This window comes from Gossypium raimondii, chromosome 5, assembly GCF_025698545.1.
Source record: "Gossypium raimondii isolate GPD5lz chromosome 5, ASM2569854v1, whole genome shotgun sequence".
Lineage (NCBI taxonomy): Eukaryota > Viridiplantae > Streptophyta > Magnoliopsida > Malvales > Malvaceae > Gossypium > Gossypium raimondii.
The window spans coordinates 26,126,366-26,137,892 of NC_068569.1; the positions used below are offsets into that span (position 1 = coordinate 26,126,366).

The 11,527-nt window shown below is 30.2% G+C and overlaps 2 protein-coding genes across 3 annotated transcripts; one reads left to right on the forward strand and one right to left on the reverse strand.

Annotated features, from left to right (window-relative positions):
• The first annotated feature begins 1,851 nt into the window (after positions 1-1,851).
• LOC105770500 (probable ADP-ribosylation factor GTPase-activating protein AGD11) lies at positions 1,852-6,485 on the forward strand. Of its 2 annotated transcripts, XM_052630753.1 has the most exons (12): positions 1,854-2,037; positions 2,170-2,247; positions 2,325-2,372; positions 2,453-2,578; positions 3,287-3,400; positions 3,555-3,639; positions 4,305-4,380; positions 4,945-5,108; positions 5,196-5,427; positions 5,616-5,732; positions 5,865-5,960; positions 6,048-6,485. In XM_052630753.1, the coding sequence occupies exons 4-12, from the start codon at positions 2,506-2,508 to the stop codon at positions 6,327-6,329; spliced, it is 1,239 nt and encodes a 412-aa protein (XP_052486713.1). In that variant the 5' UTR covers positions 1,854-2,037; positions 2,170-2,247; positions 2,325-2,372; positions 2,453-2,505; the 3' UTR covers positions 6,330-6,485. The 2 variants fall into 2 exon arrangements, with proteins under 2 accessions (XP_052486714.1, XP_052486713.1); XM_052630754.1 differs by having other exon boundaries at positions 1,852-2,247; positions 4,945-5,030.
• A 2,665-nt stretch (positions 6,486-9,150) lies between these two features.
• LOC105770598 (uncharacterized protein At5g39865) lies at positions 9,151-10,539 on the reverse strand. The gene has a single exon (XM_052630742.1). The coding sequence runs from the start codon at positions 10,364-10,366 to the stop codon at positions 9,563-9,565; it is 804 nt and encodes a 267-aa protein (XP_052486702.1). The 5' UTR covers positions 10,367-10,539; the 3' UTR covers positions 9,151-9,562.
• Positions 10,540-11,527: the final 988 nt, after the last annotated feature.

Below are 11,527 nucleotides of genomic sequence, written 5' to 3' on the forward strand. Positions count from 1 at the left end.
TTGAGATTTTATTGCCTCTTCAAATGAAATAAGATTAGCTTTCGTTCGTATTATAAAAATAAAGTATCTTATTGCCTATACTTTTACCTTTACCTTCTACAAGGAACATAATAAAATCTAGTCCAAAATTTTGACCTTTTAATCTTTTTTCTTATTAATTCTTGATAATATTTATCATTATTATCAATTTGTTTCAATGGAATCTCGTTCTCATTTTAAGAATGAATTAATTGTTGTTGTTGTAATTATCCCGAAATAAAACTAAATCTATGTTCATAGAAAAATAACATCTCTTAGATTTAATAACAATATTAATTAAATTGAATTATTTGATTAAATTACCATGACCCTATATGCCTTGCTGTTATGTGCATATCCTATAAATATGTATTTAATTTTTCTTTCACCTAAATTTTTTCGTTATGGTGTTGGAATTTTGACAATAGCTGTACAGTTCCAAACCTTCAAATAATTAGGGTTGGGTTTCCTTTTCTTGCATTGTTCATAAGGGGTTATTTTAGTTTTCTTACTAAGAACTCTATTCAATATGTGATACGTTGTTAAAACAACTTCTCTCCAAAAACCTTGTCTAAGACTTGAATATGATAAAATCCATTTCAATCAAAACTCTATTTTTCCTAGCAACTACACCATTTTGTTGTGGTGTGTAAGGGGCTGAAATTTGATGGATAATCCCAGTGGATTCAAAATAATTTGGATTATAGTATTCTCCACATCTATCCAATCTTAAGCACTTGATAAATAATTCACACAAAAATTTAACTTCAAATTTATAAACTTTAAATTTACCAAACGCTTCATCTTTTGAATGCAATAAATATATATAATAATATCTAGAACAATCATCAATAAAAGTAACAAAATATTTCTTTCCACCTAATGTAAGAGTATTATGCGGGCCACATAAATCACTATGTATCAAATGAAACATTTTTGTTTTCCTTTTAACCTTAGGGAAATAGTTTTTAGTAATTTTAGTCAACATGCATGTATTGCTGATCGGGTTTTCATATGCGCGTAAAGCAAATGATTTTATAAAATAATTTTAAAGCTCGACTTTATTACAAGTGTACAGGTTAGTTGTAATATTTGTAGTTTTACAATAGAACACCGAAATATTCTAAGGATCAAACCTAAAGGAGATGACAATTGAGCAATAAATAATGTACATGATAGAGTCTAAACGACTACTAATATGATCTTATAGTACAACAAAACATAACAAGAAGAATTTGCAAGAAAATTAAATATTCTAACCTAAGGGCTAAATTGCAAAAACATATAAAACTTGAATGTTATAACAAATCCTTTTCAGCAATAAGTTGCAAATATATATTTTAAAATGATAAAGCAATATTAGTCTTTGAATTTGGTGTTTTTTAAATTTAATCCTTGAACTTATTTTTTATATTAATCTTAAAACTTGATAAATTTTTCTTTAATTTTAGTCCATCCGATGACATGATACTTTAATATTATGTTACACAATCACTTAAAAACATAATTTTTAATAAAATATTTAGGTGATGATGCAACACAAAGTGCCATATCATTGCAGGAACTAAATTAAAAAATAAAGGCAGAGAAAAAAAGTTTAGGGATTAAATTAAAAAAAAGAGTTAAATTTAGTAACTAAATGTTCACTTATCCCAAAAATAAAAACATATTTCAAAGCCGTTACCATATGTTATTTTTTAAAAATGGAAAAAGACAAAAGTGAGCGAGTGCGATCACGTGCTAGATACGCGCGTAGAACAATGAGGTTCTCTTGCATTTGTGGCGTCTGGTAAGAAACCAACGAGCTTTAATTAACTCCCAGAATTGTTGGCGTCTGGAGGCTATTATTCTCCACATTCTATTATTAAATTTAATAAAAATATCGAAAAAGAAAGTAATTAAACAAATTATGACCACTTTTTCTGACAAATTAGAAAAAATTGTATTCTTTTTCCAGTTGCTTAACCTCTCGAATGCCAGTGCAAATCTTCCATAGACATTTGTTTTTTCCCCAACAATGTAGAACAACCTTTTTAATTCTTGTTTTTAGCTGTAGTTTTGTGTTCCTTCTTCTTTTCTCGATTTTAACATGAATATTTTGATTTCCTTTAGAATTTTTCCTTTTACTGTTCAACAATATTTTTGATGCAGAGGAGAATTTGATCAAGGGTTTCATTCTTCATTCAAATGATCTCATTTTTTTAATTCGGAACCCAAACTATTTAGAAAGTAAGAGTTGTTTTTCTGAATTCAAATGATTGGGTTTTATTTATTGATTAATGAATGCTAATGTAATTTCAATGCAGTCAATGGTTCGTTCGTCATCCGCATGAAGAACCCAAAATGTTTAGAATGTAAGAATTGTTTCTTGAATTCAAATTGTTGGGTTTTTGTTTTATTTGTTTAATGGATGTTTTATGTAATTTAAATGCAGATTAAGGAGCTAACAATTGGGAGTATCCAAATAAGAAGAGTGATTAATGATTAATGATTAGGTCTTCAATTTGGAAGCTGGAGATGTCTACCCAGTACGAAAAATCTGATCCCACGCCTCCTTCTGGTAATTTTTCATTTACACAAACGATTTACAGAATAAAAGACTGTCGTTTTTTTTTATATATAAATATTTTCTTCCATGAATGATTATGCAATGAATGTATCGGTAACATAAATTTTCATGTATTTGGAAATTCGTTGGAGGATTATACACATGTGCATATGAATATAAAACAAATAATTCGAAAAAGTAAAGAGCCATAATAACATAATCATCAATCACCTTGGTCTATTGATGGTTATTTGCTATTTTAGATCGATTTTGACGAGTTGTACCTAAGAAAGAGTCCCTTTTATATATTTTTATGTATTGCAAACTTGTTAGCTTGTGATTAATTGCTTGTTTATCATCTTGTATTGAACTTCCTATGTCATCCTGAAAGTTATTTTGTCATGACTTTTTATTTCTTTTAAAAGATTCGTCTTTGATATTTGTTTTTGATATACGTGTATGAGAATCTAATTTTTAATGATCCCCTAAATACATAAAGAAACCTAAAAAAATTAAAGAAGGTGTTTGATATTGGTATGTGTTCGATATAGGTATGTTCAAATTTCTCGAGATTTCCGTGTATTTAGAAGGTCTTTTTAGAGGATGATATCCCTGTACCAAGATAGTGATTCCACTAATTTACAGTTTGGTTACATGTTTTCCAAAAGTTTATGTCTTGTAAGAATATGTTAGGTTAATTTGATTATGTTGGATTTGTAGGATCAGGGTCTTGTTTGTACGATCTATTATGTTCAGACACACCACGGTGGGAACGACCTAGTGATTCAGACACTACATCTTGGCTTCTCAGAAAAGAAACATGGAGATCCTTCGGTATCATCCCTTTTGACTCATTTTTTATTTGAAGTACCGTGTCCATCTAACACATAGATTTGAGTACTAGTGTCGGATATGAATATCGTATGACATTGATGCTTTTTACTTAGAATGTTTTCTTCATTTTTAACTTGTATTATTCATTGAACAGGTCCACAAGCCAGGCTGGAGAGACTGTTGGAAGACACTGGGAATCGTGTTTGTGCAGATTGCGGATCCCCGGATCCTAAATGGGTGTAATTATCTCATCTTTCTCACTTATTACAGTGTTTTCTTTTCTATATTTGTTCGTTTCTAGGTTATGTTTCTCAGATTTGAGTATGCGTTCGATACGAGGATATTTATTCTTTTTATAAGGTTTTCATATATTGGAGGGTTCTTGAAGGATCAACGTAATTAAAAGTAGAATTTAAGTTTTCCTGTATATTTGAAAAATCGTTTAAGGATCATATCACCATATCTATGTCGGATACCTCAATCTATGCCTCTAAGGCAAGGTGTCAAAATCCTGAAAACATATGGTCCCTTTTTCTTCCAAATAAACAATTTACTCGAAGCAAAGACAACCATTTCTTTGTTGAGCTTCAGGAGTGAGTTTGTACACACATTCTTGAAACATTCATGTTTTGCGCTCATGCCCAATATGTGTACGAAGATATCATTGTCCAAAAAGCTTCCCCACATGTACATATCCATATCCGACATTGATATTTGAATCCGAGTAACATAGATATTGCTTGTTTCTTCTTTTGTGAAGGGAAAAAAAATGAGTATATAGTTTAATATATAGATAAATTTTCCCCTTTTCCACAGTTTTTGCTTTTTTTTTGGTGCTTAAATTTAGCATATCAAATTAGCATTGCCCTTGTTTTTGACTATATTCTTCTTTTCTGCATATCAGATCTTTAAGTATTGGAGTATTTATTTGTATCAAATGCTCTGGAGTTCATAGAAGCCTTGGATCGCATATATCAAAGGTATGGTTCTAAGATTCTCCTACTCCACTTAAATGAAGTTTTCAAGTAACTGATGTTATTACCATGTTTCTCAATTCTTTTTTTATTTTAAGTATTTGTATTTAACACATATTCAAATATAAGTTATGATCCTTCGAATATATGAAAAAATTGAGTATATTTGTGTTAAACTGGTACCGTATTTCTCATTTACTCTTGATGTCAAATAATATAAACGTTTCTCAAGATATCTTGAATTTATTTAACCTAAAGATATCGATTACACGGATACTTAGGAAAAATGAATCAAAGCAATGTAGTGCCAAATATCCTATTCAATCACTTCTTGATCATTGATTTCCCCAATACTTGGTATAGTATTATGATTATAGTTCTTTGATTGTCTCATGCACACATGCAAACACAAATAGAAGCGCCCATGCTGAATCTATGTTACTTGGACGAGTGTTTGATGTAGATATATGTTTGACATGGATATATTGAATGCATTTATATGGTTTTAAGAGGATCATATCCATACCGTTTTATCCATTAATTGTCTAATTTGATAAGCAATTGTGCTAGGTTTTATCAGTGAAGCTAGATGAATGGACGGAAGACCAAGTTGATGGTCTAGTAAACTTGGGAGGCAATATTGTTGTAAACAATAAGTATGAAGCTTTCCTTCCTAATAACCTCAAAAAACCCAGACCAGATTCATCCATTGAAGAACGCTCTGATTTCATTAAGTAATTATGCCAAATTAAAATTTCGGTATTTTATTTTTTAATTTTTCAAATCCTATTTTTTCTCAGTATTCTATTTCTTATGCTCAGGAGAAAATATGAGATGCAGCAATTCTTGGAAGGCGAACACACGAGCTGCCGCCTTCAGCCGCATCATCGGACTCCATCGTCTACGTTACCACTTCCTCCCGGCTACCCTCTTCTTAATGAGAAAAAACACAGTGAGAAACAAAGCAGACATCGAATCGGGCACAGATTTAGAAACAGCTGGGGAAGAAAAGATAGTGATCACCTGAAGATTAGTAAGAAGAGCAACTCATTGGTAACTATTTTGGTTTTTTGGATACATTGCTTTGACTTTTCATTTTGCTTGTAAGATCCATTTTTGACATCCATATTTCAACGTATTTATTTAGGACATATAAAATTTTCAACGTAACATAGTTTCTTTTATTATTGAAGTGTGTTACTGAATGTTATTTTATTTTTCCATAAATGTCCTGTTTATAGGCAGGTATGGTTGAATTTGTTGGGCTGATTAAAGTGAATGTGGTGAAAGGCACCAATCTAGCCGTCCGGGATATGCTCTCTAGCGATCCCTACGTCATTCTTGCCTTGGGTCATCAAGTATGCCTCTTTTTCTCACTAATATTCTCGTTTTATTTTAATTTACTTTGATAGTATGGAGATATGATCTTCAAAGACTCGTCAGCATTTCATGGTAGTATTCTGAGTGCATTGTATTTCCATATTTTGCAGTCGGTGAGGACTCGCGTCATAAAGAACAACCTAAACCCAGTCTGGAATGAAAGCTTAATGTTGTCGATTCCGGAAAACATTCCTCCTTTGAGAGTGGTGAGTTTGATTCTTAAAAAGGAAAAGGAAAATGTGAAATTTATTTGTCCGGGATTTCGTAAAACGATATCCGAGTTTTGTATGCAGATCGTGTACGATAAAGATACATTCACGACCGATGACTTTATGGGGGATGCGGAGATCGACATTCAACCGCTGGTCGCAGCGGCAAAAGCCTACGAGAAGTCGGAGATTCATGAATCGATGCAGCTGGGGAAATGCCTGGCGAACAGGGACAACAACTTCCTAAAAGATGGTATCATAAACTTAGCAGATGGGAAAGTTAAACAGGAAATCTCATTTAGGCTACAAAATGTGGAGAGAGGGATATTAGAGATTGAACTCGAATGCGTTCCGCTTACTCAATAGCGGTCGGAAATATTCTGAGATGGTAAATTAGGAAAAAACCCATTTTGAAAATTTGAAGTGATGTACATGAACGATTTGGTATCCAGATCCAGAAAGTTGGCTTCAACCCTGTAACAATATTTCCATCTTAATCTTCTTCCTCGCCTCTTCTTCTTATTTTCTTGTTTTCTATATAAAGTTTTACCCTAAAAAAACTCCAATGCAACAAATGGATCCAAATAATTTGGGAAGAATTTAGGTGAAATTTCAAAATTTTAATTTACTTGGATTTGACTGCAAATTGTCCAATACATATATCTTTCTTTTTTTTTTATTGGGTTAATGTAGTTTTTGCCTCCAAAGTTGTACCCAATCATCATTTTGGTACATGAAGTTTTCAGCTTTTTTTTTTCTTTTTTTCTTTTTATCACTTTACTCCGCCAATTAACCGTGTTAAAAAAGATGATGTGGTACGCTGGGAACACGCCACATAACCTAATTGCTATTTTCTTGAAATAAATTAAAATTTGAAAAAATAAAAAATAGAAAAATTAACAAAAAATCTATTTTTTAAAAATCAGAAAAATATATAAAATTTCCAGAAATTAAAAAATTTTTTTGAAAAGAAATACATAAAATACAAAGAAAAAGCAAAAATACAAAAATTGTCAAACAAATTCATAGAAGTTATCAAAACGTTTTAACAAATCAGAAAAAGTAATATGAAAATTTATAAAAAAACTTTCTTTTAAAAAATACAAAAATATAAATAAATTCAGAAAAATCTAAAAATGTTTTAATAAATTAGAAGAATATAGAGTTAAATGATAAATTGTTTCTTCTATAAGGTATTATGTGTTAGTAACAGTTTAGTAAATTGATAAAATGTTAGGTTAAATTATAGTGATTTAGTTTCAATTTTGAAAAGAATAATAATAACTACCAAATAATTAAAATTCTTTGTTGAATTAAATTTAATAAAAAGCCGTTCACTTTTTTTTATTTGATTTTTTAAAATTTAAATAATTATAAGTTGGTTATAAGTAAAAATTTTTAGAGTTAAAATGCGAAGTCGAGATTATTTTTCATTTGAAATACATTTAGTCTGTAATTATTTAATATTTTAACTTTTTAATTGATTCAAATGAAATTAAGGAAATCATTTGAATAATTTTTAAGTAAGAATAGTTTATTATTTTTTTATTTTATAGAATTGAGATTATAATTATTTTTAAAATTTTAAGTGACAAGCTTTGAGTAAAATTTTTATGATTTTTTGAAAAAATTGAAAGCAAGAATTCAAGAAAATAAAATTCTCACTATTAATATAAAGTACTATATCTATATTATTTTGTGTTATTTTCTATATTTTAATGATTTTTTATTTAAAATTTTAGTCCTAGAATATCATAAAGAGGTGAATTGGTAGTTTAAAATTCCTATAAGTATTTCTAAATATTAAGGAAAGGAAATTAAAGCTTTTAACAATTCGATTTTTAGTTGTTTGACCCCAATCGCCTACCTCTATTACTTTAGTATACCTCAATTAAGAACTTCCTGATTTACTATACTTGAATTATTACCTTTAAAGAAAATATATAACTTTTATGGTCCTTAACTAAAATTTTCTAACTTTTGTTGCTCAACTAGAAACTTTTACAACCTATTTAAGGTTTTATAACTCAAAAACCTGAAGTATGCTTTTTACAACAGAGTGAAATGAGCAAATTAACAATAAACCTCTAGTAAATATATATTTACAAATTGAAACTCTAAATATAAAGATTTAAGAGAGAAAATATATCACAATAAACTCTCAATAAATATGTACAAGAGAAAATAAAGAAAATAAAGAGTTTCTATACTTATGTTCATCTCACGTATCTTAAAGTCTCGAAATGTTCTTCATGTGTATATATAACATGAGAAAAAATTGTGACCGTTATAAATGTTGGAACAATTTCTAACCATTAAAAGTATTGCACACAAACTTGTATCAATACAACTCACAAGTTGTATGAATAGAAATGTACTTTCTTTTTTCCCCTTTTCTCTCCATCGTCGATCTCCCTCCCCTCTACCCAATATTCCTCCAAGATTCTTGAATCTCCTTTGATTGTCATCTTCCTTCTTTTTTTTTTTTTAAAAAACGTGACAATTTATAGAGAAAACATGAATTGAATGATGCGGCACACTAGGAGCCTGCCGGCTGGAGGTAACATATATCACAAATTTGGAACTTCAAGTACCAAATTGATAAAATAATTCTTTTAAGTGTCAAAGTGATAATTAGATGCAATTTTGGAGGCAAGTAGTACATTAACCCTTTTTAATTTTTTAAGAAGTTATAAAAGATAGTATTTCCAAAGAATTGAAGAGTCCAAAGTAATAAAAAAAAAAAAAATCAAAAACCGGAAACTAGAACAGCTAATTGGAATTGACTTACAGCAAAATTTAAAGAAAAATACATCATTGACCAGCAGAAACCCAGTTAGCACTTCTCATGTAACTCATGACTCTTAAACAAATAAAAAAAAACAGAGATAGCATTCTTCATCATCCACTTGTAATTTGCCAACATTTATGGACGTATTCATAGTAGAAAGACATCCATATACTGAATCCGAATAACACAACCTAAAATAATCCATCATTTAAAACATCTCTCTAAATCCTGATAGAAATTGGGACAAAGTAGATATCAGTTCAATTCATTCTCTAAAGTAGATAGTTGACATTTGCAGAAATTGGGAACCACATATGCACTCAATACTCAAACCAAATTTTGCATACTGTCAACACTTCCATTAAGATAACAACAAACCAGAAATCATTGCCACAATGGGTACCAAGGAATGAATTTTAATATATTGGCACTGAAGTTTCTTCGATTACAAAGTGAATTCAGGACCATAAGTCTATAAGCATAAATTTTAGTCTATTCTCACAATCTCTCACTTGCAACACACCCAAGTGCATTACATTAAGATAGCACTAAATAAATATTTACAGCAACATCTAGAATAGGAGAACTAAACGATCTCCTTCACAATTCGAATGCCAAACCAAATACGGCATTTCGATTACATGATGACACTAATATCGTCGTCAACAAACGATCATCAGAATGCTAATGAAATGGTTCATACAAAACACATCAGACCATCATTCATATACCTCGACAATCGAAAAAAAAAACCAAGCTCATTATGTATATATACCTTAACATCCTGCAGGCAGCAGCAATCAAAGTGTTAAGAACAGCAATTGGGGCACCGGATCAAGCCGTTTTCATTGCATTCCAAGCATCTCTTAAGCAACCCTTCGTCTTCGTCGAACACTTTTCGACTCCCACTACAATTCCCACAAGGCACAAACCTGACATCCCCACAACAATCACAAACAAGCCCAGGCTGTTGTATCCTTGGAAAATCCTCAAGAATCTTAGCCAATTCCCCAACTTCAAACATGCTTTTAATCACATCAGCACCACCAACATACTTTCCCTTTATAAAAACCTGAGGCAAACTCGGGTTCTTCTTTCTCAAAACGCTTTGCAACTCTTTCTTATAAGCTGAATCCATGGAAACATCCCTTTCATCAACCCAAACTCTAAATCCTCTAAATATCATCCTAACAGCATAACAATCTTCGTAAGTCCTTCTAATCCCTCGTAAACTAGTTAAATAGACAACGATCCGATCTTCAGTTCCGGGTAATCTTATCAATGGGTTATTAAAACTCGAAGAAAACGATGATGAATACCCGATTGATTTCGCGGGTCTTAAAACAACTTTAGGGGAAAGTTCTGTACTGGTTGATGAAGATTTCGCGGACTCGAATAAATTGCAAAGCTTTTTGACTTTACCTTTGACTGAATCGATTGAATTGTAAATTTTGGAAATGGAAGCTGCTCGATTAAGAGACGATGGGTTGTTGAGAAGAAGATGAACTTTGGGGGCATCGGGTTCAGCTGTATTTGCGTGCATCGTGAAGGAGCGATTGAAGAACGTGGACCCCGATGATGAGCTGGTGCTGCTACTGTCCAATTCTGCCATCGACCCTACCCAGATCGGAAAATTCAAGCTTTTGGGAAATGAGTGAAAGGAAAAATCAGTTTCTTGAATAGAATGGATGGAGATTAATGGCTGCTTTTTTTTGTTCTGTCAGTTTTTCTCTTTTTGTTGTTTTAGATAAAAAGGGAAATGGTGGGAATGAGCTTTTGCTTTATGCCAACGTAACATCAAAGCAAGAATTTTTGTTTCCTTTAATATATTTATTTTCAAACTTATTAAAAAGACAATACTATTTTTAAAATAAAATCTCAACTTAATTTCCTATTTCTTCCATTTTATTATTTATTAAATTAAATATTAATTAGTTTAAAAATAAAATGAAGAAAGAGGCGGCGGCCACCGACTCACCGCCTTTTCTGAATGACTCGGTTTTTCGTTGTCTGTCATTTGGGAATTTTCTAGAGTTTTTGGATTAATAAAAAAATCTAACAAAATCATTTTTATTTTCTTTTTCTTAATAAGATTCTCACTCACATCTCCTTTTGAGATATTTATTTATTTATTAAATAATACAGTAACATTTTAAATATTATAATTTTAAAATTTAATTTCTATAAAATAGAATTTTAATCCCTTTACTTTTTAAATTTAAAATTGAGATCCATTAGTTAATATTGTTATATTTTTTATTAAATTTATTGGTCCGAAATTTTAAAATAAATAAATAAATAAAACCTCACTTGATATTCATGTAACAAAAATAACATTGTATCTAAATTTAATAAAATATTTTAACGGTGTTAGCGTTCTTAAATATTCATATAATCATTTTAATTCGAATAAAGTATTTAGACTAATGACATTATAAAAATTGAGGTACCAAATTATGTTAAAATTAAAATATATAGATTAAATCTTCAATTTGAGCAAAATATATAGATTAAAATTAAAAGGTTTGGAATTGAAATTTACCCATTGTACTCGTGTCAAAAGAAGTTTACAAGTGTCCATTGTTGGCGTCGATTGTGGAAGGCTTTGCGCCTTCATTTCATATATAGTAGTCTAGATATTAAAAATAATTATATTGTTTTTCTTCATGTAAGTATTGGACTGAATTATAAAAAAGGACCCATTTTTTTTAAAATAACGGAAATAGACCACTTTGTTAAAATTTATAGAAATGAGCCAATTTTACTTAAACAA

Coding starts and splice junctions, on each gene's coding strand:
- LOC105770500 (XM_052630753.1), top strand. CDS start 2,506: ATGATTAGGTCTTCAATTTGGAAGCTGGAGATGTCTACCCAGTACGAA. Junction 4,381..4,944: donor TTGGATCGCATATATCAAAG/GTATGGTTCTAA, acceptor CAATTGTGCTAG/GTTTTATCAGTGAAGCTAGA. Junction 5,428..5,615: donor GTAAGAAGAGCAACTCATTG/GTAACTATTTTG, acceptor TCCTGTTTATAG/GCAGGTATGGTTGAATTTGT.
- LOC105770598 (XM_052630742.1), bottom strand. CDS start 10,366: ATGGCAGAATTGGACAGTAGCAGCACCAGCTCATCATCGGGGTCCACG.